Consider the following 27,628-nt stretch of genomic DNA (forward strand, 5'->3'; position numbering starts at 1 on the left):
CCACTGAAATAGTAAGCCCTGCAACACGGAAGCACCATGAATACTGCCTCAACAAATCCAAACACGCTACAAAGTGGGGTACTTGGTGGGATTAGTTCTTCCAAATCGTTGAAAGCATTCGGTGAAACGATTTGGAAGACTAAAACGGCAAAGGTGAATGCGGAGCTATTTACATTAACCTACGGTTCTATCGTCTCTCAATTGTGCAGTGACTATCAGAGGGACTTTAATAAAGTTAATAATCAGTTGTTTGCAATGGGAAGGTCGATCGGTGTGAGGCTGATAGAAGATTTCATTGCACGTTCGGCCTTACCACGTTGCGATAACATGGTTCAGACAAGTGAAGTTATTAGCAAAGTTGCTTTCAAGGTTTTCCTAAATATCACGCCACATGTAACCAATTGGAGTAGTGCTAAGGATGCATTCTCGTTAATACTAGATGAAAATCCGTTATCAGATTTTGTGGAACTACCCATGGATGCTATGAAAGAGTTATGGTACTCCAACATTTTATGTGGTGTATTAAAGGGTGCCCTGGAGATGGTACAACTGGATTGCCAGATTTGGTTCGTTAGCGATGTATTGAGAGGAGATGCTCACACCGAAATGAAAGTTAAATTGAATAGAATTTTGAAAGATGAAATTCCTGCAGGTGAGGACTAGAATAATATGCAACATCCGCATCGATACGATATTAAGATATTTAGCTGGTGTTTTTTATATTCATACAGTTGAATTTACTTACTATAGTAGCATTACATAGTGACTAACACCTTGATAGCCATCAAGCTAGTCGGTTTTTCTTTCGTTCCTCTAGTTTGTAATATCAACGAGGCAATTTTTGATGAGGGCGTCTCTTTATATTCAAATTCCAAATCTTCTGGAGCACCAGGTAATTGATCAATATATCCATCACCAAATATTGGTATGTCTGCAAGGGAACCTCTGGAATTAATTTTAGAGACAGCATTAGATAATTGTGAGGTAGTGGAGGCAGAATGTACTCTGGAATATGTGCTATCATTGGCAGAGAGATCCTCATAGTTGTAATCTGATTCGCTAACATTGTCACTTAATGCGCTATCTTCATCGCTATCCAAATCTGGAAACAACTTTGGACCAAACTCACCTACAACTTCAGTAACTTCTGAACATAAACTTCTTCTTAAATGCTTCAATTCCTCTATTTTACGTGAAGGATAAATCAGGGATATCAACAAAGGCGGTAGTGACTTAAAAATGTCCATGCCCCGTTCACCAATTCGAAAGGATGCATAGGTAGTACAAAAAAGCAAGATGTAGTAGTAAAAAAAAAGCCTGATCTTATCAGAAATTGAATCAAAATTGGTGTACCTTGATGAAATAATTGTTAATGCAAGAGAATACGTGATGTACAATGTTGGCGCCATAATAAGTGCGACAAACAATTTCCAGGTTGCTAATAGGTCGTCACCCTTGATTTTAACAAATGACTTTTTGACTCCTTCTGACGCTTTCTTTTGAGAATAGTAATGGCATGTTATAAATATTGGGACAAAAAGAATAGCGCCAGGTAGAGATAAAATAGTGAATATGAAAACTTGGTACAACCTTCTCAGGAATGTAAATAAGGTATGCATCATGGCTTCATTTGATGTCTTTAACTGTTCAACTTGATGATCTCTCAACCCAAGCGAATAAAGTTGATCGTTATACTCTTTAACTCCCTTCATTAACTGCTGTACCTTTGGAAGATTTTTGTATTTTGTATAGCCAATTAACAGCCTTCTGTTCATTTCAACAACCAAAGACAATGGAATACGCCCATTGATTGTTTTAGGCTGATATAATCTTCTTGTTGCCTGGATTAACATTAAAGTCTCGTAATCTTCAGCATTCACGGTTACCGAATACAATGCGTTTGTCACATGTTCTAGTAATTCAGACACTGCTTTCCTAGGATCTTCAATGTACGCCTTACCCGCAGCTTCATCGACAATGATAGGTTCACCGAACTCTAGTACCGCTCTAGATCTAAATTTATTTCTATGAAAATAGTTTAATCCACATGGTACAATAGTGATAGGCAACGTTGGATCTGCTGCTACAGCACCCAAGGCCATGATGGCAACACCAGCCTTAATTGGTAGTAACGAGGGCCTGTCATGTGATCCACCCTCAGAGAAAATTCCCACAAGTCCTTTCGTATGCAAGTTATTGAACACATTTTGAAACACAACGCTGTTGTTAACATTGGATGCATATTTGAAGTGCGTGCCGCCGACAACAAGTTCTCTCACCTGCACGCTATTCTTGAATGGCTTCATTAGTACAATCGTTTCATGATCCTGAATGAATGCAATCTGTGTATTACTCAAATAATTGGGCAAACCGAGCAACGACTTTGGAGTAAATATATCTCGCAGATCAGGTATTGCAACGTCTGGATCTTTGCTCCGCACTTTGTATGTTAGTGGATCATTATCATAGTCCGGGCAATATAGCACCATATTAGGGTCTACTGGTTTTAAATTATCAACCGATCTATCCACAGGAATACCACCAGTCCACCGACCAAACAACCCAACAAATGCCTTCTTAAAAGAAGAAGCTGCTGCAACAAAACATGGCCGTCTCGATTGAACCCCAGGCAACATAAAAATTTGGGACATGACTAACGCTGGATCAACAAATTGATTAGCATGAGGAGCACAAACAACAATAGTAGGATTTCCCTTGGGAGGGATATTGTATGATCCTCTAACCTGGATTTCCCTGAAAAAAATCTTGAATACAACATCAAATGCTAAAACTGTAAAATCATACAAAAATGTGTGTAGATTATAGCAGTACCCACTGTAGGGATTTATGTAGCTCTTGTCAACCTCCGGTACATGTACAGCCATCCTGTCCTCCAAACTTGGATCAAAGATGCGAAATAGAATTACTATGGACCTCTTGTATGCTTATAACTTTCAATATCAATAAAGAGCCTCCGATTCAAACAACTCGATGAGGCTTTGAAAGTACGAGTTCTTTGATTGTGGATCAGTTTCGCGAATCAAAGCCCGGCTGTAGTTGGATATATGGCGGCCCGGCTGTGCGATTTACCAGTTAAATAGGCGTTACTATTCGACAACGGGTAAAGAAAATTATTAATAAAAGACTAAAAACGCAACTGAGAGATGTGTATATTTTACGTAACAGTCTTGATTGTATTGAGGTTTGTTGTGGTGTGATTCAAATAGTAGGAGAGTGAAATCGGTTACTAGTTGTTTTTGTTGTAGATGGTAGATTTCTAATACAGTAACTTATATTTTAACATTCATGTTAAGTTGAACGCAAGATTTCAAGTTTACTGTCCTGTAGATATTGGTACTCTAAGGATATATCACGGTTAAGAAACGATGCGCTCTCCTTTAGATCCATCCACTCATTTGTGAAGTCAACTAGGGAATTTACTTGTGCCAAATTCATGCCTTGATTTATATGATTGTAGAGAGTTTTTACCTGCGCGAAATCAGGAATAAATAGGGTTTCTACCTCTGATTTTTCAAATATATTGTGGAACTGATATTTTTGAATGAATCTAGAAGCGTGTTTCTGTTCATTGGACCATAGCTTATGCCACCAGGGACGTGTTTGAGGGATATCTAGAGCGAACAACTTATGTTCAGACATTGTTCTGCTTAAGTTATGGAAAAATTGTATCATTCTGCTGGGGATGAACATTTCTGATCCGCTGGGAAAGTGAAGGTGATTTGGTATGCATATATCAGCAGCAACTCTGCACAAGTCATCAGGGTCTCCAAAACTAACGCTTTTATGGTTTTGCAGTACGTCCACATCAACATACATTTGTTGCCATCCATGGTTCTCGTCCATCTTGATTAAATCGCATGATAGGTAACTTAAAACACCGTTCATCAGAATAACGTATACTGGGCCTTCGGTGAAGTACTGTTCGCTGTTTGATAATAGAATACCTCTGTTCAATACTTTAAGCCGAGGATGCTTGACCTTCTGTGCGATTTTGCTCCTATGGGGCTGTATGGACTCATAAAGTTGCATCAAATTACAGTGTACCCGACCTGTTAGTTGTAGATCCACTTGATCTAGATAATCAACCAGCATCTCACCACTTCTTAACGCCTGATTTATATCCATGTATATGATCATGATATTTAAATCGTGGTATGGGTAACTATTTAGCTTATAATCGACATGCATCCATCTTGCTAGAGAATGGGAAACTAGAGATTCAAACCGGTGGATCGAGTGCAATCTCGTAAGAGGATCTTGCATGTGCGGATTGAAGAACTTGCCACGATGAGCTATCTTGACGTTATTCCATTCCATCAAATCTCGGTAACACACTGTAAAAGAGGTCAAACTAGACACTTCAAGTAGCTGCTTGGTATTCAAAAGCGGAGGCAACCTTGCCTGAATACCAAACCTCCTCAGATATTGCTTCATCTATGTTCATATGAAGCAAGTTCTTGTACTTGACAGCTTTACGGAGTTGCTCATGTTCTTTTCGGTTAAAGTACCCTTAACATGGAAACCCTAATACTACCTTAAGCACACCAATCCAAGTAAGATTTGGATAATAAAAAACACGCTATTGTCCAGTTAAGCAACACAGTAAAGGCCGCAATATAAATCCTGATAAATCATTTAAAGGTTTGAATCTGTAGCAGAACCCTCAAGCTCTTCTTAAGTTCGAAGCCCTTATAATCACGTGATTTATATCTGTCTTAAAGCTATCATCCTGTAAAAAAACTTCCAACAGAATGCCATAAAATAAAGCAGACCATTACTTCAGATACGCTGAATTTGAGACAGCAATTACAAACATAATAGACTGAACTAAATAGATTACTATGGGTGTTCCTTCATTTTTTCGATGGATATCAAGAAAGTATCCTAAGATCATCTCTCCTGTTCTCGAAGAGACCCCTCAAATAGTTGATGGTGTAAAGTTGCCCATCGACTATTCCTCTCCAAATCCCAATGGAGAATTGGACAATCTATATTTAGATATGAATGGTATTGTTCATCCTTGTTCACACCCAGAGAATAAGCCTGCTCCGGAGACAGAAGATCAAATGCTTCTTGAAGTTTTTGAGTACACTAACAGGGTATTGAATATGGCAAGGCCAAGGAGGGTGCTGATGATAGCCGTTGATGGTGTTGCACCGAGAGCTAAGATGAATCAACAAAGATCACGTCGATTTCGTAGTGCGCGTGATGCGAAGTTTGCGAATGAGGAAAAAGCTCGTGTGTTAGCAGAGCGTGAGGCGTATGGAGAGTTAATTGATGATTCCGTGAAGGCAAAAACTACTTGGGATTCGAATGCAATTACTCCGGGTACGCCATTTATGGACAAATTAGCTGCTGCGCTAAGATATTGGACAAGTTTTAAACTAGCTACTGACCCTGGTTGGAAACACTTGCAAGTTATTATCAGCGATGCTACCGTACCAGGAGAAGGTGAACATAAAATCATGAACTTTATAAGATCACAAAGAGTAGACAGTCAGTACAATCCAAATACCACTCACTGTATCTATGGTTTAGACGCCGATCTGATATTTTTGGGTCTAGCTACGCATGAACCACATTTCAAGATCTTACGTGAAGACGTTTTTGCTCAGGACAATCGTAGGAGGCCACGCGCACAGGAAATGATCAATATGTCTGAAGAAGACAAGCAGCATTTGATCGAACAAGATGCAGAAAAGCCGTTCCTTTGGTTACATGTAAGTGTGCTGAGGGAATACTTAGCTGCCGAGCTGCATGTACAAAGACTGTCTTTCCCCTTTGACCTGGAAAGGGCAATAGACGATTGGGTATTTATGTGCTTCTTCTGTGGTAACGATTTTCTACCGCACTTACCATGCCTGGATGTCAGAGAGAACAGCATTGACATTCTAGTTGAGATATGGAAGACCGTGCTGCCTTCTTTGAAAACTTATCTGACATGTGACGGTGAATTGAACTTAGCTGGAGTGCAAAAAGTACTAGAACAGCTTGGGAGCCGTGAACCGGAGCTCTTTAAGAGAAAGCATGAACAAGAGAGTCGAAAGAAGGAAGCCCAGGAGAGAAGGAAGATGCTGAAAAATAATCCTAATGTGACAAAAGGCGCTGTAGACAGGAACTTCACTGTGCCCCTTGAGAGCATGCCTGTTTATGACGTAAATGGGAAAGCAGCAGATGAATCTTTAAACCTTACCAACAAGGATTTTGCCAACATGCGAAAGGAAATTAACCTTGCGAACGAGGGTGATAAGACCGCTCTAGGAGCCCTGCAAAAGCGCAGCGAAGAAAACAATGGCACAATCAAGACCGATGCCCCGGATTTTTCTCAGGAGGAACTACGCAATGCAGTGGAGGTCTCCAGAGTCGGAAATTTGTCTGCAGCTGCATCGTTAAAAGAACGTATTCTTGCTAAGAAAAGAAAACTCGCCGCACAAGAGGAAGATGGGCGTGAGTCCAAGGCAGCCCGCCTGACAACGGATGCAGGTGCTCATCAAGCGGGTTCCGATCACCAGGAGTCGCAATTGGACGTCCCAATAATGTCGAAGGAAACCCCCATATCTGGATTCATCGACACCGATAAGGAAGTACATCTATACGAACCAGGCTACCATGACAGATATTACCAGGCTAAATTCCATGCCCCAACAAAAGATATCGACTCCCTGCGTAGCGATCTCGCCCGTTGCTACATAGAAGGCATCGCCTGGGTCCTCCTGTACTATTACCAAGGCTGCCCATCGTGGACATGGTACTACCCTTACCACTACGCCCCGTTCGCTGCCGACTTTGTCAACATATCAGACCTGGTCGTTTCCTTCGACCTAGGTCAGCCTTTCCTCCCATTCGAACAGCTAATGGGCGTGCTGCCCGCTGCCTCAGGACACAATCTCCCTGACGTCTTCAGACCCCTCATGTCCGACCCAGATTCTGAAATCATAGACTTCTTCCCAGAGGAGTTTGCAATCGACATGAACGGTGAAAAAATGGCCTGGAAGGGCATCGCCCTCCTTCCGTTTATCGATGAACAGCGTCTTCGCACCGCAGTACGCAAACAGTACCATCTCTTATCAGATGAAGAGAAAGCCCGCAATGTCCAACGTAACGACGTCCTAATAATTAGTAATAAAAACCTGAACCACGAGAACTTCCTCACAAAACTATACATCGACTCCGCTTCTTCAATCCATTTCAAACACTTCAAAACTGGCTTGTGCGGTACTGTCCTCCCCGACTCGGAAGGTTACAGAACCAACAACAAAATGCTATGCCCTCTAGACACAGGTAACCTCCCGGAAATTAGCACAAACCTGTTCCTAAAAATGACATACCTAATGCCAACCGTTTCCAAAACTTCAAACAAAGCCTTAATACTAAACGGTTACATCCCCCCGGCGCCTCAACTCTCTCCTGCCGATCGCGAAGCCATCATTTACAAGTATCCGCAAAGATGGAACCCTCATTTCATGAAAAACTATATCGTTCCTGTCGGCCCAGCGGCTATCACCCAGTATCATCCACGCCTCGGCGGCTATCGCGCGTTTGTATACCATCAACAGATGATGAACTCTGACCGCCCATCGCCAGCCTCTGCTACCACCACCACCACTACAGCCACGGGCACCACCCCCACCACTCCTGCCACTGCAAGCACCGCTACCAGCAGGTATACAAAGAATACAAATTCCCATCCGTACAACTCTTATCCCCACAACCACTACCACAACCGTAACAACCGCCATCACCACCCGCCTTCCTCTTCCTCCTCATCCACCTACCCTCAGCAAAACTATTCTAGACAACCGCCCTCCTCCTCCTCCCGTCAACCGTCCCGTTTTTACCGCCGTCACTAATAAAGATTACTACAATCGCATCCATTACCCTCCCTGCCCCACAACCCATCCATGACACCTAACAACATCCAACATGCATTCCGCTTCCGGCCTCGAAAATCATCTTTTCCTTCGGTTTCATGATTACCCCACAGTTATTCCGCCCTTTCCTCCGGAACAATTTACGCTCAAACAGAATCGATAACAATATAACATCAAGACATGTATGGGTGTTGCGTACCGTCCATATGCATCTCCTCTGTTATTCCGGCACCTTCGGCCTGTCCGTGTGCCGCCTGTGCTCGGCAGCCTTTCCCGATGTTTCGAGAATCACACAGAGAGACCTGTACGAATTAAACGATAATGCACGTATGTACGTACCGAGCCACAGCGAGAGATCTGCCTTCAGGAAAAACGTCGTTTTATGGTTTCTGGTGCTTTTGTTCGAAGACCTATGGTACTTTTAATCGGATAACATAATCTACTCGGATATAATTTACACGTTACTGGCATCGTTGTTACTGTTGCTGCTTCTGCTTCTGCTGCTGCGCAACAGCACCAACGAGACTTTATTTTTAACGTCATCCCTTCGTAGCCAGTTGTCAGAAGCCCCTGTAATAGTGTTTTAAAATTAGCATCTAGCACTTAGTTATTATCATTCTCTAAGCCCATGTACAATAATATGCGTTTTAGCTCTTTTCGTTCTTTCGGAAGGTTCTGTCGGAAAGCGGAAAATTGCGTGAGTTCGGGAGCGCATTTTAAGTTAAAAAACGCACTGCAGTTGGCTTTGTCGATTTCGAATATATTATACAGGAACAGCAAGGTATAATGATGATGAGAAGAAATATATTAGCAGGAAGTTAAAAGGAGCGAATCCAGAGATTTTCTAAAGACGGGAGAAGGGGGAAGAAGGAGGGAACAGCAGAAAACAAGAAGAAAGAGATAGAGAGATTTTGGGGAATTGTTGTTGTTGTTGTGTGTGTGTTCGTTGTACCTTAGCAAGTAGGAGCAAGTAGGAGCAAGAAGGAGCCCTATTTAAGGTTTTTTTTCAGTAATATAGTTGGGGAAAAGAGGGCGACACAAGATAACATACAGACAGACAGAGACAGATTGATAGATAGAGAAAGAGAGCGAGAGAACGAGGAAGAAAGAGATCTGAGTGAAGGGGTTGAAGATACAGTGCTAGCGGAATTGTAAGAGAGAAAAGGCGAAGACAAGTAATTTTTCTTGTGTGTGGTGTGTGTGTATGTGAAGGTGCGAACGTGCTCTGGAGAAATAGAAAATCCGAATATTATCTCATACAGCAAGACAAAAAGGATGTTTGTATCACCTCCACCACCGACGAACAGCAATCATATCTTGCCTGGGTTGTTGTCGCGCGGCAGGCCTCGGGAGTTAGGGGTTATAGATGAGGAGGGGAGCAGCAGTGGTGGTAGCAGTGGTGGTGGTAGAGAGGTGGTTGGTGGTTTGTCGATAAATGGGGTTGGAATTGGTGGGGGTAGGAAGAAACAGTTTATTAATGCTCCATCGGAATATGCGGATCGGGCACGTGATGAGATAAGGAAAAGGCTGTTGCATAAGAAGGCTGGCGCGGTGAGCGATGCTGCAGATGGTGGCAGGGCGCCGTCAGATCAGCAGTCAATAATTTCGAGTGTCACTTCTGGGCATGTGTCGCTGTTTTCGCAGCAGACAGAGGATACTGTTCCGTCTATGGACAGTACGCAGGATGAGAGGGTTAAGGGGGGCCGACAGGTGCTACTGCTTGAAGATGCGCTTCCGAAAGTGTTTTACGACATGTACGCGCCGGAGATCCTGATGAATCCGCAGAACTTATTTTCCAATGGACGTCCAACGTTCACCTCCAGAGAGCTGCTTGACTGGGATTTGAACGATATCCGTTCGTTGTTGATTGTAGAGCAGCTTAGGCCCGAGTGGGGGAATCAATTACCAATTATTCAGCTACCTGGGGGAACGCAGGGCGAAATGCCGCAGTTCAGGTTCCAGTTGTTGCAGTTAGACTCGCCGGACGAGACCATCATTGATACGCTTGTGACATCAGATATATACATGGAGGCGAATTTAGATTATGAGTTTAAGCTAACGGGGGCTAGGTACACCGTAGCTGCAGCGAGGAAGCGGCACGAACAAGTAACGGGGCGGAATGAGGAGGTAATGCGTCTCTCAAAGCCTGAATGGAGGAACATTATTGAGAATTATTTGTTAAACCTGGCGGTGGAGGCACAGTGCAGATTTGATTTCAGAAACTCTTGCCGGTCTTATAAGCGATGGAAACAGCAGCATCTAATTAAAAAACCCGACATGCCGCCACCATCTACCATTCCAAGCAAGCATAATAGGTCTACTTCTTTACTGAAAAGAGCCTTACTAAAGGGCACATATCAGCATCAACAGGAGTCGGCCAATCAGAACGTTAAGGTGGTTTTGACAAAGGAGGAGAAAGCACAACTATGGTCGCATTGCCAAGCTGTTGTATACCAGCGCTTGGGACTAGATTGGACTCCAGATGGCATGTAATGAATAATCATTTTCTTTATTTAACAACAGAGCTTGTGCGGCCATGAGCTTTCATTTAATTACTCCAGGCCATATTTAAGCAGAATTTTTTTTCGGCAGGAAGCATGCAACAGTAATGCCCTTCTATACATATGGAGTACATTTATAATTACTCTACGGTGATTAGTAATTGGTTATGACACTGTCTGTATAGTTAGCGTTTCTCTGGCGGGCGGCACGCTTGGCATAAATATTTCCGGGTAACGAAAATATATCAACATATACGACATTATCATTTTCGAGATTTTTTTTCTCCTCCTCCATAACGACATTTTTCTCTTGGTATTCCAAAAAAAAATTCGATGTAATTAAAAATTACAATATATATACAAGAATATTACATCATATTGCCTCCAGTCTAACAAACCTGAATCCACCAGCGCTATATATAAGGGTCGTTCAGTACAGTATATTACCGACAGGTCAGTTCCCATATCAAACTCTTATATATTTCACATATTATGGCTAGTACGTTTGCACAGGTTTAATTAACACACTTCGATTTTAAAAATATTTCCTGAGCGATTCATATACTAACAAGTATGTCAATACCAGACCAAAATTCTCCAAATCATGAGGCATCTGATATGCTTGCTCGTTTAGAGATCAATGCGAATGTCAGTGAGAGTTTACAGGATCAAGCGAAGGCTGCTCCCAGTGCACCAAAAGTGGATCCTGCAGCCGACGACTTGAATGCGACGGCCATCTCGAAAGATCCAAAACAGCAGGTTGCTTCCAATTTGATCAAGTCCAACTATGAAGTTAAGGTGAAACTTGCAGATCTGCAAGCAGATCCCAATTCACCTCTGTATAGTGCTCATACATTTGAGGAATTGGGTCTTGCTGCAGAACTATTGAAAGGTTTGTACGCTATGAAATTCCAGAAACCTTCCAAGATTCAAGAGCGTGCCCTACCATTATTATTACACAATCCTCCTAGAAATATGATTGCACAGTCGCAATCTGGTACTGGGAAGACGGCAGCCTTTTCCCTAACCATGCTTTCTCGTGTGGATCCCAAGGTAGACGCCACACAGGCGATTTGTTTGGCCCCATCTAGAGAGTTAGCAAGGCAGACTTTGGAAGTAGTTCAGGAGATGGGCAAATATACAAATATATCCACACAGGTAATAGTACCGGATTCCTATGAAAAGAATAAAGCTATCAAAAGCCACATCATTGTAGGCACACCAGGTACGGTTCTTGATTTGATGCGCAGAAAGATGATCCAATTGGGTACGGTCAAGGTGTTTGTGTTGGACGAGGCTGATAATATGCTTGACAAACAAGGTCTGGGGGATCAATGCATTCGTGTGAAGAAATTCCTCCCTAAAGACTGCCAATTGGTCCTCTTCTCTGCAACGTTTGACGATAGTGTCAGAAATTACGCAAGAAGAGTGGTCCCCGACGCCAACTCCCTAGAACTAGAGAGAAACGAAGTGAATGTCGAAGCTATCAGACAACTATTCATGGACTGTAACGACGAAAAGCATAAGTTCCAAGTGTTGTGTGATTTATATGGGTTAATGACAATTGGTTCCTCCATCATATTTGTTCAAACGAAGCAAACCGCTAATATGTTATATGCAGAACTGAAAAAGGAAGGCCACCAAGTGTCTATCTTGCATGGTGACTTGCAAACCAGTGATAGAGATAAACTAATTGATGATTTTAGAGAGGGTAGATCTAAAGTTCTGATCACCACAAACGTTCTAGCTCGAGGTATTGATATCCCTACCGTTTCGATGGTGGTCAACTATGACTTGCCAGTAACAGCTAATGGCCAACCAGATCCATCAACCTATGTCCACCGTATCGGCAGAACAGGCAGATTTGGCAGAACAGGTGTCGCTATTTCCTTCATCCATGATAGGAAGTCCTTTGATGTCCTGTCTGCTATTCAGCAATATTTTGGTGACATAGATATCACAAAGGTCCCTACTGAAGACATGGACGAGATGGAAAAGATAGTAAAGAAAGTCTTGAAGTGATACAATTGAATAATAGACAAAAAAACAGGCGTGGGGACCTATTCATCTTGCACGCTCTATGTACGCCAAAATACTCTCCCACTCACACAACAACGACAAAAAAATACCATTCCGTATATATATATTGGGCCTGTATATCCACATACAGGTATGTATAATTAATTATATTATAAGCATGCTCTCTTACATATATAATCTTGCATATTGACCTATTATATTAAAAATTTTTACTAATATATTTTTATATATATAATAGTATTTTAATATATATATAATATGTAAAATAATATTATATAAGGTTTTTCATGCATTGAATGACATCTTTAACTGCTTAATCACCATAAATATATATATATATATATATATAATATAAGTTGAACCCAACCCCCTCCCTTATGTAAATGAAATCCTGCTCTTCCTTGTCCGCTGCTGCTCCCTATCATGTAATCCCTAGAAACATTGAGAAGCCAACCAATAGAAGTAAGTCATTTCCTACAGCCTGTCGGTAAGGGACGGTTAAGCCCTCCTATAAAACCCCGTACCAACTACCAATACGGCTACATGGTAAAACCTCTACCTACGAATACTCTACAGGTAGATTAGCTTGTACGAGGCTTTTTTCAGTCTGTTTCTCCTATATTATATCTATCACCAACATTAAGAATATGAACTACACATATTTTTACTATGAGTTTTTACTAATCCCCTTTTCCGACGCATTTGCTTTTAAAGTAAAAATTCTGTCTCCAGTATAAATATCGCCCTCTGCAATACTTGTAATCCCCAAGAAAAACTTTGGTACCTATTTGTAGCGTCTACGCAATTTATTTCCACAAGAGCACTCACTGTACTTATCAAAATATATCAACCATGGACTCTACGAAAATCATCAATATTATCATTGGTATGTATTTATTATTTTTGAAGTCATCATGTTTTGGTTTACAAATTCAGGGGCGAAACAATCCCCCCATTGCCGCCGTTGCAATACCTTCTCTTCGATAACAACGTTTACTAATACGTGTAGCCATCTTTCTACCTCCGTTAGCTGTGTTTCTAGCCCGTGGATGGGGTGTTGAATGTATTATTGACCTTATTTTGACCATTTTCTTCTTCTTCCCAGGTATGCTCTATGCTCTTTACGTAGTCCTCACAAACTAAACGGACCTGCCCGTTTTTCAAATGCGTTTTCAGATATTCATTTACCCCCACCCCCCTCCTTTCTCTGGAGTTGACATACTGCAGAGAAAGAAGTAAAAGAGCCGTATTTGATAATAACAGAAAACAAAGAGGGAAAATAGCAAAAGAAACTTAACCTATTTCTAGTTCATTGACAAATATTTCGTCCTAATGTGGATAACCATGCCTCATGCCATTCTATATTTGATAAACGATAATTAGAAGAAGGCAATGGTTATATATGTGTGTGCTTCGTGTTTAATTTTTACTTTAATACAAAATTCCATCTTGGTCTAGTTTAAAAAGCTTCTTTTTTGTAAAGATCAGATTTTTCAGTGTCGCTGGTCGCTGGTCAACCGTCCGGGTCTCCCCGGACAAAACGCCGCGTCGTACCGGGATATATATTGCATCACGTGCCTGGTAAACTGTAGATGCTAAGAGTTGCGGTGACAGTTGCACGCATTACCCGACCGGCCCTTGAACCTTACTTGCAACAGTGGTTCCAGCCACTGTCGCTTATCATCTGGCTTTCATTGAGACATATATCGCGACGATACATCGCGCTGAGAGGCCAGATGTACTCGGCTTAGCCGGAACAATAGTCACCTTGCCTGCCGATTCTTGACGTAGTCGTAACCGTAATGCATGACCGGCTTAGATAAGCAATTATCCGTTTTGCATTATTCAGGGCCAGCAGGCTGACTTGCAAAACCAGACGAACAATTGATCACGTGATATTTGATTCCTTCTACTTAATATTCTCTATACATATATACAGGTTGATATCATGGTGATCAGGCGGCGTATACTCAACTCATAGTTGTGGTGCCATCATATCCATCAATGACGATTGCATGAATGCAACGCCCAAGCCGAAAAGCGTCACGTTAACCAACACTGGAAACGCAGGAGATTCCTTAAACTGTTGAAATCTTGACTGCTTCTTAGGTGTAGAACTAGCACTGGACGCTGGAATACTATACAAACCGCTGTTCATGACTCTTATCTCTGCTTGTCTTTTACCTTGGATAGAGTGAAATCAGTAGTAATATACATGAGAAGAAAATTTTCGAAATTTGTTAAGCAAAATCAGTACTGAAGAAAATAGGTCAATTAATTCTATCCACGTGACATAAAATCGCTGACACAGACCATACATACAGCCAGTCGTCAACAACCACGCTGAGCACCCTCTGCATCTGCGACCATCAGCTATAAAACAGTCAAAAGATTAGAGTATGATGATTAGTGCCTACGTGGATGTGTAGATATTATGTAACATATATACAGCTCAATGCACTTTGTTTTGCATATACTGTCTGTCATAAACTAGTATAGGCGAGAGCAGCAGTGGTACTCCCACAAGTCCACTAAAACCACAATATCTCCAGGAGGCATAAATCATCGAGCGTTAAAATCAACATAAATCAGAAAGGACATACAGAAGAACTTCTTCCAAAAACGGGAGGAAGGAGCTTTTTTTATTGGGGGGGGGGTGTCACAAACCACGCAGCACAGCACATTTGAATCACATTAATATCATAAAAACTCAAAAACAAAGCCGAGATATTGCACAATCCACTAGTAATATAACAACAGCAGCAACGTACTGTTTGGGACCTTGTAATGGGGCCTGTCATGAATCACTAGTTACGATCTGAACGCCTGTCACAACGATGGCTGAACCATCATCCGTATTCAGCGGCTTGTTGAGGGTTCGGTCCACGGGCACTTGGTCTATGTCATCTTCAGGATGGGAGGACTTGCCTGTGCTCAGTCTGACTGCGTAGAGGGATAAGTCGTACAAATACATCAGTAAAATTGGTAACAGCAAAATCCAGGCAAATAGCCAGCATGCTGTTCGAACAACGTAGACGATCATGTTGAAGACATCATACAACGCCCGGAGAACTCGAAGAACGGCATCCATGTTCTGCATTATTGTTGGTAACAGAGAACTTTGAGTGCGTGAAAGGGTCTGAAAACTGCTTTCTCGAGACTTAAATGTTTGAATATCCTTATAATAACGGTATCTTCAGATATTAGTAGTTTCTCTCGGGCTTAGCTACGAAGATTGCTCTCTCGGGTCTGACTCGATTTTCGAGCTCCGCAAAAGATATGCAGGCATCACCGCTTACGTGGAGTTAGAGTAACTTGTAAAGAGGGTCTTGGAGAGTTAGAAACGGTGGGGTAGTCGTATGTCAACGCTCTTTCGGATGACAGAAAGCAGGGGAAGGGCGGGGAAAGGGCAGGAGACGGATTAGGAGGAATCGGGAGCGAGATGAAAAAGTTGATAGAGGTGTTTGAGGATTTGTATAGTCTACATTTCATTTATAGAGTATATAAGGTGCAGCAGTATGTAAAGAAGATTTTGCTGCATATGCGCATACCTGCTTCTCCTTTGTGCCTAGTTAACAGATTTACGGCGATTTCTAATATGTATTTTAACGTAAAATGCAGCTAAAGTGAGGCGGGCAGAGGCCGCGTGGTGGAAAGAGTCTATTATTGCATGCCTACGACGGATAACTCTAAGGTCCATACACGACGGATATGTAAATTAACGGGAATAGATATGAGTCTTAATGGAGAATGCTGCGAAAGGCTGAGTTTACCTACAGTATGGTCATAATAACCATTCAATCGGACATCTAGGGTCAAGGTTTCGATGCCCCACCAGCACTTGCGCGCTGGTTTTTTCCAGAATAATAATAACTTGGTGTTTATCTCAGGCTTTGGAACCAAGTCGTAAAGACTAGGTTCTGCAGTAGTGTTCTTTTGTCTCGAGCCAGATCTATTCCGGGAGCTAGACCGTGAACGAACATTATCTGTAAATGCAGAAATGCGGGATCTGCGCTTACCATCAGCACTTGTACGCATCGATGGGGCTGTAGTTGAGGCAACAGTAGGTGTCTGTTGAATGTTTTCACCTTCAGTGCTTTGTTGACTAAAATTCTGTTGTTCGTTTTGTGAAAGCCTTTGTTCATCGAGCTTCCTCTTAGCTTCTTCGACTTTATCCCTAAACTCTTGCACCGTTTCATTCATAAGACGACACAAAGATAAAGAGCATATAACGGTTTTACCCTGTTCTTGAGAGCGGTTCCCCCAGGTTGAATTCTCCTGGAAACCGCTTGAACATAGCATGTCCATAAGGTGCTGCTCAGCTGGGCCTAGCTGAATTGATGCTTGGTTTGAATGCTGCTTCTCACCAGCAGGCCTTCTTATCCTGTTAGATGAATATAGCCCTTGAAACACAGATGTTTGTTGACACAAGAGGCTGCCCGCAGCACTCTTTATTTGTGTCATCAATTGGTCCAAGAGAACGCCCTGCCCCTCCTGCGATTCCTCCTCCAATGACAATGATACGGATGGAACACAGTAATAATCCAAGTCCTCTCTTAACACAATAATCGCAGGCTTCTCATGCAACACATCTGGCTCGGAGGGCTGCTGGCTATGGCTTGAAGAAAACCCAAAAACCCTTTACCACCAACATAGTCCTGTTGTGAGGCCCCTCTATCAAATATCTCATTAACTGGGAAATTCTCCAAATCATTCTGTGCTGTCGTATACGTCTCCATAATAGATTCAAAGCAATCTGACGGAAAATTTCCAATGAACACTTCATCATCTGGAGTTAAATTAGTGATGACTTGACCATCGCGGTCCATAAAAACACCACTAGGAAATAAACAAAGTAATAAAGATTCAGGTAATGACATTAGTTGATCCCTGGTAATATAATAATGCCTACCTTGAATGTTTAAATGAATCAATGTATTATCATCATAATAACCTTGTTCCACTTGTTCATTCATTAGTTGAGAACCACCCAGCTGCTGCTCAGGCGACACCTGAGTAATGATACCTTGATGTTCACTCATTAATGCCCCAAATCACTGTTCAATGCAACAGCTCCAACACACTATCCGCTGCTGAATCCTGAAAAACCTTCTGCTTACTACCTAATCGTAGTGCTAAGTTAAAACCGCTATCAACACTTTTATTTAGTTAGTGCCCCTTTGTTAAAATTTTAACTGTTTCTTTTTCCCTTTAAAAAGTGCAGATAGACTAACGAACTGGTCAGGCCGGGTAACCAAATGTGCGCTAAGGTGCTTTGCAGCACCAGTCCCCCCAAAATACGGTTCGAAACAAAACAACGAACATGTTCTGCAAGTGCTGTAGCGTTAAGCACTATTGGAGGCATCCCGCCCTATATCTACTGCTCCTTTACTCTTTAAACGTCTCTAGTCCACGCTCCAGCAAGCCCTACCGGGCAGGATTAACATCATCATGTACGAAATAGATTTGTAAAATGATAAAATTGAAGATATATATAAGTACGCTGAAGGTTAGCATGTTCTTAGCAAAGTGCCAGTTCTGCCCAAGCATCTCTTGTCTCTATTATCTGCAAATGGCAAAATATCTATGCATTTGTGTGTGTTGCTGGTTACCTGCAGTGAGTTATCCCAGTTGGACCTGAAGGCTCAGGGCAACGTGTGCTAACATCTGTTTGGCTCTTTGTATCATAGTGGTGTTTCTGGAATGATGAACTTGTTTACTACAAGTAACCTTTATCTACATTATCTGCAAAAATAATTAAATTGAAGAAATGCAATAGGCACTGATCAGAAACATTATATATATAATAATATAAGGGTAATAATAATTTTCCTTATGTTTACAAAAAATAAATCTTAAAGTTCATCATCGCTGTTAATTAAAAATGCTTCTTGGCTGGGATCACGTCGACGAGTGGCATTGGTGGTGGAGATATTTCCTTCTGCAGTAACCTTGGTTTCAGCCGCTAGCTCTGGTTCTGGTGGCAGTGGTTGCCACATCTTGCGTTTGGTGGCTTCTGCGATGCCGTTTTTGTTTCTTGGAGGTAGCCGAGGAGGAGCTTCCTGGTCGTTTACGTCATAGCTGTTATAGTGATAGATTTGGGAGTCCTGCATTTTGTATACAGAAGACCGCAGGCCATCATCATCACGAGCACCAAAGGAGTTGAAGCGCCGTTGACGTTGAGGCGGTGCATCATTTTGCGTATCTTGGAATTCACGTTCTTCCTCCTCATTAAAGTTTTTCTTCAAACCCTCCCACCATTTGCCCACCTTCTTGGATGTCTCTTGCAATCCGCGGTTTAGAACTTCAATAAAGTCGTCGTCGTCATCTTCGTCTATATCGGAGTTCTTGTGTTCGTATTTTTCATGACGACGATTTTGTTGTCTTCTAAATTCCCGCTCCCGCTCACGTATCCTACGCTCACGAGCTGCTCGTTCGTCCTGAATACCCCCCATCTTGTTGAAGCTTTTGTATAGCTCTCTGGCTAACAGCTCATCCTCCTCCAACTGCGTCAGTTTACCACTCTTGCGGTCTGCTGTAGCGGCTGCAGCAGTTTGTTTCGTGGTTGCCATGGCCTCGTTTTCGAAAGAAGGGTCAGACAAATATAACAACGCATTAAAGGCCGACGCTATCCCCCCCTCTGAAGCTATTGACACTGCTTTTATATATTTCTCCTCTATGTTAGGAAACGCACTCTTCAGCTCACTTAATACTGGATCAACTTTTTCTGTAGTTGCCGGACCATCCTCGGACCTACTAGCAGGGGATTTCACAGCCTCTGGCTCCCCATCTTCCTTCCCTTCACTCTTCTTCTTAGCCTCGACCGTAACTGGAACTTTCTTACTTAATTTCTTATCCTCGTTCTCATTCTCATCCTTGGACAAATCATCAACCTTTGATGTCCCATCTGCAGTATTGCCCGCACCAGGAATCTTCGTACTGGTCGAGCTAGCGCTCTTCAATTCTCTGTCATTGCTCTCAGCACGCTCTTCCAGAGAAACATCATCTATCGCCTCAATAGGAGTCTGATTTGACGCCACCATTCTTATACACCTTCACTGATAATGCATATATGGTTGGCTCGAACCCGAGGGTACAGCTCTAGTGTACATCCATCCCTATTTTAAATAGAAGTTCCAAGTTTTGCTCGCTGCCTCGAAAATGGAAATGACCACACCGGGTAACCGTAAAATCATTTGGCCTCCACTACGGCGCTATAAGGTGACATCCATCACCTGCAAAACTACCACAGCATACTGCGTAATAGTCAACGTCTACTTGTATTCGTGGGCTGTTAGTCTTTTTTGGGAGCCTCCCATCGTCCAACATGTTTTTTTGCCTGTCTGTGAAGTTGGGAGGCCTGTGGGCGGCAAAAGAAGACCAAAAGTTTATCTTTATGATCTTCGGATATTCTTCTTTCCTAATATTCTTTTAAATATACTTTATATTCGAGGTCTAAGTAAATAGCTTAGAGTTTAGGTCTGGTTTTGTGCTTAAACAGCCAGGGTTTTTGTCTTATGCGTTGTTCTTCATGTGTCTCAGCTTATTCATCACTTGGGAGCTGGTCCAGGAACCATCTTTATCTCCCACCCGCTTTCTCACAATAGGATCATTTAACCTCATGAAAGGGTTGTAATTGGTTTCATCTTTGAGTGTAAAATGCCCAGTTGTAACTTCATTAGCGTTAGTAAACTTCTCTAATTCATCAAAGGCTTCATTCTCTCCATAATTTTTATAAATGGCGCTTCGCACAAACAGAACATTGCCCTTAGTGTATTCATGTCCTGGGTAAACTTTGGCACTTGAAAGCTTTTCAACATGATTGATTAGATTTTGGTTTAATGCCATATCCATCTCCTTCGCTGTTCCTTCGAAGAAGCGACCACATCCAGCAGTGAATAAGGTATCTCCTGTGAACACCGCACAGTCACCGGACTTCTTATCTTCCATAAAGTAACAAATGGAATCCTGTGTGTGACACGGAGTTCTAATACACAATATATCGATTGTATCACCCAATTGATAACGCTGTAGGTGCTTAGGAATCTCCGTGGCTCTTGGAGAGATATTAGACCCTGCAATAACAGGTACACTGATACCTATTGTTTTCAACGCTGCTAAAATTGCAATATTACCACCAGAGTGATCATAATGGTGATGGGTATTTACTATTGCTGTCACGTTTTGTTTCTCAGATCTACTCAATGATGATAATACTTCAAGAGGCTCCGCAGGGTCAATTAGCCATGATGCTTTTTGATCATCAGTGGAGACTAAATAACTATAGTTGACCCCGCCGGTTAACCACCTCATTTTTATAGCTTTCACATGCATTTGCCTCGATTGTATAACTCTAAACTTGGTGATAAATGGCATCCAAATAACTTTCTCTCAGTGCCAGTCAAGTATGTGTAGTTGGCAGTATAACCAGGTGGTGGAGATATGTATTATGCGTAATATTAGCTAAAATTGATTTACTTAAAAAATCAAGATGTAAGGATGTACTGCTCTATGAAATATAAGGCAAATATTGAAACTTCTATATAAGTTATAGCACCTACAGTTTTTGAAATTTCTCCTCTACTAGATTCAACAAGGACTCGCTGTACTTTTCTAACAATTTGTGTGGAGGCTCGATCACTGAGTAGATCATTTTAATTTCATTTATGATAGCTTCGTGGTGAGGATCTTGTATATCTTCTGCCATCGGGATGACCTGTGTTCTAAACTTCTTCAACTGAGATAACAATGTACTATATTGCAAAAATCCATCAGATTCGGTGTTCCTTGTGGATATTTTTGTATTCGATGCCTTTAAAGGAGTATTCTGAAACCTTTGATTCGTAATGACTTTAGTTAAGCGTGGGGAATCAGGAGATGGTGCTTCATTAGACGTTAGATGCGTATAAGGCTTAACAGGAGAAACAGAGGTATATTGAATTTTCGTGCAAGAAGAGCGGGCTAAATCATACTTCTTTACCTTTCTTGATACAGCTCTATCTTCAGAAGCATCTTTAGCAATTGGCCTTATAATTTCACTTGATAGAGGTTTAGCTACCTCCCATTCTTCGTGTACATTTGACTCATGTGGTGACCAACAGAAAATACAACCATTGGAAGATATGGAGAGCAGCTTCCCTGTTTGTGAAGTTAATAAAGCAATAATGGGTTCTGAATGGCCGAAATACTGTTTTAATAACTTTCCCGTAACAAAATTATAACACCTCAAAACCTTATCCGATGAAGAGCACAATATCTCTTCTTGTTTAGGATTGGCAAGGTTAACAAATAAATTTTCTACCATTATTGGTTCATCGGTATCAGAATAAACCTTTAAGGATCTGTATTTCTCAAAAGCCTTGTCGTATATTAGCAATTGTTTATCAGTAGTTGATATAATAACCTTATCACCAAATAAATGAATATTAACTGGTGACGACTTAATTGAGAGTATTTTTTCCTTATAAATTATAAGGTCACCATCAATGAATTCAAATCTGTATCTTGCAATTGATCTATCTGCAGAAGCAACAAACAAAATGTTCTGATAACGAACCATCTTTATAACATTCCCTTTATTATCCGTTAGGGTTTCTTGTAAGTTCCACTTTCCTTCTTTAAACAAAAAAACCTGTATAGTTCTATCACGGCTAATACTGACCACTATGTCTATTTTGATCTTAGTACCAAGCTGTATATGAGTAATATCATTTATTTTTGAAGAATGAGCTCTAGTGTCTAGTATCTTCTTTGTAACATCATCATCATGCAATTCGTAAATATGTAAATCGCCCACTTTTGTTCCTATAGCGAGGGATAAACTACGATTTGCTGTTTCAAACATCTCAGCCGCGGTTATTTCATTATCAATTGAATTTGCAAATGGTAGGTATGGATTGAGAGAAAATCCTAGGCTAATAACTTGCTCTTTGTATTCATCCCAACGTTTGAAACATCCCTCTTTTGACCAAAGCAATATACAGTTATTGTTACTTCTCTTACAACCAGCAATGTTGTTCAAAACAGAGTAAACAATTGGATGCGTACGCTGGTTATTGACATCAAAGAATCCCAGACAACCTTCAGTGGTGACATAGAGCAAATCAGACATCAATCCTAATGGTGATTATACCTTGTAAGTTGCTACTACTTCCTGGTAAAAGCGCAGGCTGAGAAGTTGGAACGGTTAAATTCTGTATAAATTTTCCCATGTATTTTTCCGATCCATGAGAAGCAATCGCATGGTCATTTGGCTTAATCTTCTCTTGATTTTCTAAAATATACTTCAATGAAATTGGATGAATATCCCCTTCAGCTATCGCCCATAATGTATCGTTTTCATAATCCGCTAAAATTCCAACCACATGTCCTTCAACACAGTGTTCCAAATTGTAAACGCTACTGAGTTGACTGTTTTCATATAATAAAAGGTAATTCTTGTCCGTTAGCAAGAAGATACGATTATCAGCTACTAATGTTGCATCAATAAAAGTGGCGTTTAGAAATTCCCCTAGAACAATATTTTTCCCCTTTAATGCAGTTCTTGATCTCGAAGAGGGTACTTTACTGACAGGCCCTTGAGGGTTTTGATGATCAAATTTCCATTCCTTTAAATGCCTTACGCCATAAGTCAAAAACCTTGAATCGTACCATAATACATCTTTCACTAAAGATATATTCTTATTAGTTGCAAGTAATACAACACCGTTAGTCGTCAACTTCCAAATGTGTATAAACCCATCATTAATCAGACCCAAACTCATGAAAATCCTAGCATCTGTTGGGTGAAACTTCAAGTTCGCAACCCCAAATGAATGCTGTTGTATAACAAACACCGGGAAATCATTGGAATCGGGTGCTAATGAGTAAATTAATATCCTAGGCTTATGACCAACCTCTCCAACGACCATATATCTCCCATCTATCGATAAACTAAGACACGATATGGTTTTGATCTTATTTTTGAGTTTACTAGGCGTTAGACGAGCAGGTGTAAGATCAGACGTAGTCGCATAAGAAACCTTCTCTGCCTCTTCTGTGTCCCGCCAATTACTACCCTTTATCAATATCGACTGGTCTTGCTTAAACATACCAAACGCATCCTTAATTGCAGTAGCAGATGGCAGGATAAGGTCTGAAGATAGCTGAACTGTCGAATAGGCACAAAAAAACCTTTGAGAACTAACTCTAAACCCGCACTCATTCCCTTCAAGGTCAGTACTTTCTATATCCCCTTTTATCAATTGATTATCCTCTGCTGACGAATATTCTCCAGTTGATTCATTAACGAGTTCAACATCGGATACAACAACACCGCCACTAGCCACATACGCAACCTTGGATCCAGAATGACAGAAACATGACTTGGAACTCGAGGAAGTACCAAAGATTTTGTCAATAACCAAATTTTCAAACGTGATTTGCTCTTTTTCATGCATTCCAAGGATAACCATCCGCTGCAGAGTCTCTTATATAGCTGTTATTTGAGCCTTTGCTAAACCGCGTAACTTGAGAGTACAATGTCAAGTAAACCATTCATCATCGCTCTCTGCCGCGTCTAGGAAGTCCGCCGGTTGCAATGTCGAATCTAACGTTTATATATTATTCAAAAATCGGATTTATAACTAACCAAGATAAAAACGCAAAAGAGCCGTTTTATAGGCATTGGAGTTATAGCATCAAGTAAATTTTAGATGGAGAAGGTAGTTGCGCGTTATTAGAGGTTATCTCATTTAAGCAAGAAGTGAAAAAATGGTATGGCTAGGTTAAAAATTAAGTACAAAATGGGTTCAAGATTAATAAATTAAATATAAGTAATACGAAGCAGAAGGAATATGTAAAACACCTGGTTTGTTTGATGTAATTCTTATGGTTACTTTTATGGAATTAGGCGTTTTTGCAACTCTATCTCCTCGTTAGGGGTATTTGTGGAATTGAAATAGTTGCGCCATCTCGTGAAAATACTAGCTGAGTTTTGACTCGTAACGCTGCTCTTAAAATCTGGTGGAGTCCACCTACCTAGGAGTAATGAGCAAGTTACCACGCTGACAGAGCTTAGAGCCATGCCACATGCAGCAAGCATCGGATGTAAAGAAATACCCCATGGCAATAAAAATCCCATACTAATTGGTATCATGAATGAATTATAAATAACAGCCCAGAATAAGTTTAATTTTATCCGTTGGAAAGTTTTCTTTGAAATGTCCAATGCATATATTAACCCCTTGAGTGAGGATTTATCTGGGTTGTAGTCATCCAATATTATGACGTCGGCTGCTTCTATAGCGATTTCCGTACCAGTGGATACCGAAATACCCAAATCACTAGTGACTAGTGCAGTTGAATCATTGAAGCCGTCGCCAACAAACGCAACTTTATAATTATTTTCTTTTTGTAACTGTGATACGATTTCACTTTTTTGCTCAGGGTAAACGTCACTGTATATGTTGTTCAACGGCATACCAAGCTCGTGGGCTACCCTCATAGCTGCCGCATGGTTGTCACCCGTGACCATTCCCACATAATATCCCTTCGAGATTAAGTACTGGATAACATCATAAGCATCCTGTTTCAAGTTGTCATATATTTCGAATTTTCCGATTAGAATATTATTTATGCAAACGTAAGTTTCGGTGCAACTTGTCTTGGCGTTGACCTCAGTAGGCATTAAACTTTTATTCCCAATAATAACATTGTAGACGATACCGGAGAGTGAAATTGAACAACGGAGACCCTTCCCCATTACGAACTTCTGTTCTATTATTTCTGCGCTGGACAGTAGCTTTAGGGATGCATATTCGTCGGTATACTGAACTATAGCCTTCGCTATTGGATGTTCGCTGATCTTCTCAGCTATGTTGATTAAACTCCAGTGAAGCGAATCTATCTCATCTGACGGTATCATAGCCACAAATCGCTTAACTACCATGCATCCAGTAGTCAAGATGCCTGTCTTGTCAAACAAAAATGCATTCAGTGATCCACAGTTTTCAATGACATCGCCCCCTCTAAACAACACACCATTGTTCGCGCCAAGGCCTGTGCCAACCATGATGGCAGTTGGAGATGCAAGACCTAAAGCACATGGGCATGCAACAACTAGAACAGATATTGCTGTTTGTAAACTAACATAAAACTTACCATTAGGACCATTGAAAGCTCTTGGAGGTTTGGAGGATATACTGCTAAAAACCATCCAAAACACAAAGGTACAAATTGTCAGGATTAAAACACACGGTACAAATCGTGCAGCCATGTAGTCTGCGTACCTTTGGATGGGTGCTTTAGATAGTTGTGTGCTTTTCACGATATCGATGATAGTTGCCAATCTAGTGTCCTGGCCGACCTTGGTGGCCTTGTATAAGATAAATCCCGGCCCATTAATGGATCCGCACAAAACATTAGACTGCACAGTTTTGCTGATAAACATTGATTCACCTGTCATTAGGGACTCATCAACCTCCGTTTCTCCTTCAATGATGACTCCATCAGCGGGAATTTTCATACCTGGTTTTACAGCAATAATGTCACCCACCTGAAGTAGCTCGACAGGAATCTCTTTTAGCTCTCCTGACGATTCCTTTACAAAACATGTAGATGGAGTCAAAGAGATGAAATTGGACAATGCCTTTGATGTACGAGACTTTGCTTTGCCTTCAAAATATTTGCCCAGAGAGACTGCCAGCAATAACATAGTGCAAGTATCGAATATAACATTTGGCAATTCAGAATAGCCCTTCCAAATATTTAAGACAATCGCATAGCTAGAAAAAGCGAACGCAGCTATATTCGACAAACAGACTAGGGTATCCATAGTTCCAGAACCATGAAGCATAGAGGCATATCCGGCCTTGCAGAAATAAACTCCCACAGAATATTCAACATATCCAGTAAGCATTAACCCAATTATGTCACGATAAAACAATCCCCTAATAGGAGTTTGAACGAATGGGAAATACTCTTCCGACGACTGAAACACCATGGGAATTACCATGTATAAACACATAATAATAACTGCACAAACACCCGCATTTATTGCATGGTTTTTCCAGAGAGCAATCTCCTCTAATCTGGCCAACTGCTTTAATTGTGCAGCATTATCCATTGCAACAATGACAGACGCTTCAAATCCACAACCCTCAACTGCATCGACAAGCTCACGCAAGCCCACCTGCGACTTGCTATAACAGACCTCCGCATCCTCAGTAACCAAAGAGACCTGTACCTTCCGCACTCCATGCATAGAGGAAACCACCCGCTCCACAGCAGCAGAACAGGCACCACACGTCATACCTGAAATCCGTAATCGTACCACTTCCTCGTCATTCAACAGATCACCTCTCATCTTTGCAACATCAAGAATCCCCATCCGCACCTGCTCTTCCGTGGAAAGCTCTTCCTTGCACATAACACCACCGCCCATTACATCCATCCCAACAGCTCCAGACCCACTAACACTTGGCCTCCCCCCGCCCACAAAATCCACACCCAAGCCAAACAGCCCCCCACTAGCCACAGCATCACCCCCCACATTCCCCTCCCCATACTCAATACCCCCACCGTCGACCTCACCCACCTTCCCACCTCCGTTTCGTACCTTATCACTAGTTCCTACACTCCGTTCACTAATTACCACAGCAACAAACCCACAATCCTCAATAACGCTTCTCAAGTCGTCCACACTAACCTTGCCACTATCAAACTTCACATGGCATTCTTCTGTCAGCAAAGATACAGCAACCTCCTTCACACCATCAACTTTCTCAATCTGCTTACTAACGGCATCAACGCAGGTCCCACATGTCATTCCTTTGACCGTGATTAAAGCGAACCTGCAGCCCATTCTGAACCCACTGTACTACCACTAATATCCAGCCTGTGTCTCCACAAAACCAACCACCAGATCAACAATTACTTATTTAATGGTCTGAACTTATATCAGTTGGATTTCCGTCTCCTTCGGCAAACTTGTCCCCACAATAATACTATATTTTAAAAACTTTTATTTTAAATTATGTGAACTTATTGCACCCTCCCGCCGTATGGTTTCCTAACGGCTCCGTGAATATGTACGATGCACCTCGAAATTTGCCTTAATGAAGTGAAGGCAAATAGTATGTGGTTTAGAGGTTTATTATGTAATAAAGACGGTTATGAATCCAGCATCAACTTGGTTCTGTTGCAGCTCAGCAGTGG

The 27,628-nt window shown here is 41.4% G+C and overlaps 12 protein-coding genes and 2 further genes across 12 annotated transcripts; 5 read left to right on the plus strand and 9 right to left on the minus strand.

Annotated features, from left to right (window-relative positions):
- Nucleotides 1–36: 36 nt before the first annotated feature.
- BET3 (TRAPP complex core subunit BET3) lies at nucleotides 37–663 on the plus strand (the record flags this gene model as incomplete). The annotated part of the gene is made up of 1 exon (XM_003646997.1): nucleotides 37–663. The coding sequence occupies one exon, from the start codon at nucleotides 37–39 to the stop codon at nucleotides 661–663; it is 627 nt and encodes a 208-aa protein (XP_003647045.1).
- A 92-nt stretch (nucleotides 664–755) lies between these two features.
- Nucleotides 756–2,885, minus strand: GPT2 (bifunctional glycerol-3-phosphate/glycerone-phosphate O-acyltransferase GPT2; the record flags this gene model as incomplete). Its single annotated transcript, XM_003646998.1, has 1 exon — nucleotides 756–2,885. The coding sequence occupies one exon, from the start codon at nucleotides 2,883–2,885 to the stop codon at nucleotides 756–758; it is 2,130 nt and encodes a 709-aa protein (XP_003647046.1).
- A 424-nt stretch (nucleotides 2,886–3,309) lies between these two features.
- Nucleotides 3,310–4,455, minus strand: Ecym_5485 (type II protein arginine methyltransferase; the record flags this gene model as incomplete). The annotated part of the gene is made up of 1 exon (XM_003646999.1): nucleotides 3,310–4,455. The coding sequence occupies one exon, from the start codon at nucleotides 4,453–4,455 to the stop codon at nucleotides 3,310–3,312; it is 1,146 nt and encodes a 381-aa protein (XP_003647047.1).
- A 407-nt stretch (nucleotides 4,456–4,862) lies between these two features.
- On the plus strand, nucleotides 4,863–7,871 carry RAT1 (ssRNA exonuclease RAT1; the record flags this gene model as incomplete). Its single annotated transcript, XM_003647000.1, has 1 exon — nucleotides 4,863–7,871. One exon carries the CDS (start codon nucleotides 4,863–4,865, stop codon nucleotides 7,869–7,871), a length of 3,009 nt encoding a protein of 1,002 aa, XP_003647048.1.
- Nucleotides 7,872–9,167: 1,296 nt separating this feature from the next.
- Nucleotides 9,168–10,385, plus strand: STD1 (Std1p; the record flags this gene model as incomplete). Its single annotated transcript, XM_003647001.1, has 1 exon — nucleotides 9,168–10,385. The coding sequence occupies one exon, from the start codon at nucleotides 9,168–9,170 to the stop codon at nucleotides 10,383–10,385; it is 1,218 nt and encodes a 405-aa protein (XP_003647049.1).
- Nucleotides 10,386–10,966: 581 nt separating this feature from the next.
- DBP5 (ATP-dependent RNA helicase DBP5) lies at nucleotides 10,967–12,415 on the plus strand (the record flags this gene model as incomplete). The annotated part of the gene is made up of 1 exon (XM_003647002.1): nucleotides 10,967–12,415. The coding sequence occupies one exon, from the start codon at nucleotides 10,967–10,969 to the stop codon at nucleotides 12,413–12,415; it is 1,449 nt and encodes a 482-aa protein (XP_003647050.1).
- An 870-nt stretch (nucleotides 12,416–13,285) lies between these two features.
- On the plus strand, nucleotides 13,286–13,576 carry PMP3 (Pmp3p; the record flags this gene model as incomplete). The annotated part of the gene is made up of 2 exons (XM_003647003.1): nucleotides 13,286–13,319; nucleotides 13,443–13,576. The coding sequence occupies 2 exons, from the start codon at nucleotides 13,286–13,288 to the stop codon at nucleotides 13,574–13,576; spliced, it is 168 nt and encodes a 55-aa protein (XP_003647051.1).
- Nucleotides 13,577–14,408: 832 nt separating this feature from the next.
- Nucleotides 14,409–14,591, minus strand: TOM6 (Tom6p; the record flags this gene model as incomplete). The annotated part of the gene is made up of 1 exon (XM_003647004.1): nucleotides 14,409–14,591. One exon carries the CDS (start codon nucleotides 14,589–14,591, stop codon nucleotides 14,409–14,411), a length of 183 nt encoding a protein of 60 aa, XP_003647052.1.
- A 639-nt stretch (nucleotides 14,592–15,230) lies between these two features.
- Nucleotides 15,231–15,533, minus strand: Ecym_5491 (uncharacterized protein; the record flags this gene model as incomplete). The annotated part of the gene is made up of 1 exon (XM_003647005.1): nucleotides 15,231–15,533. One exon carries the CDS (start codon nucleotides 15,531–15,533, stop codon nucleotides 15,231–15,233), a length of 303 nt encoding a protein of 100 aa, XP_003647053.1.
- Nucleotides 15,534–16,096: 563 nt separating this feature from the next.
- Nucleotides 16,097–17,475, minus strand: Ecym_5492 (the record flags this gene model as incomplete).
- Nucleotides 17,476–18,288: 813 nt separating this feature from the next.
- Ecym_5493 (CUE domain-containing protein) lies at nucleotides 18,289–19,476 on the minus strand (the record flags this gene model as incomplete). Its single annotated transcript, XM_003647006.1, has 1 exon — nucleotides 18,289–19,476. The coding sequence occupies one exon, from the start codon at nucleotides 19,474–19,476 to the stop codon at nucleotides 18,289–18,291; it is 1,188 nt and encodes a 395-aa protein (XP_003647054.1).
- A 472-nt stretch (nucleotides 19,477–19,948) lies between these two features.
- Nucleotides 19,949–20,809, minus strand: Ecym_5494 (hydroxyacylglutathione hydrolase; the record flags this gene model as incomplete). Its single annotated transcript, XM_003647007.1, has 1 exon — nucleotides 19,949–20,809. One exon carries the CDS (start codon nucleotides 20,807–20,809, stop codon nucleotides 19,949–19,951), a length of 861 nt encoding a protein of 286 aa, XP_003647055.1.
- Nucleotides 20,810–20,990: 181 nt separating this feature from the next.
- On the minus strand, nucleotides 20,991–23,886 carry Ecym_5495 (the record flags this gene model as incomplete).
- Nucleotides 23,887–24,311: 425 nt separating this feature from the next.
- On the minus strand, nucleotides 24,312–27,275 carry CCC2 (Cu(2+)-transporting P-type ATPase CCC2; the record flags this gene model as incomplete). Its single annotated transcript, XM_003647008.1, has 1 exon — nucleotides 24,312–27,275. One exon carries the CDS (start codon nucleotides 27,273–27,275, stop codon nucleotides 24,312–24,314), a length of 2,964 nt encoding a protein of 987 aa, XP_003647056.1.
- Between the last annotated feature and the right edge of the window lie 353 nt (nucleotides 27,276–27,628).

The sequence above is a fragment of the Eremothecium cymbalariae genome, chromosome 5 (genome assembly GCF_000235365.1).
Source record: "Eremothecium cymbalariae DBVPG#7215 chromosome 5, complete sequence".
NCBI classification, from domain to species: Eukaryota; Fungi; Ascomycota; class Saccharomycetes; order Saccharomycetales; family Saccharomycetaceae; genus Eremothecium; species Eremothecium cymbalariae.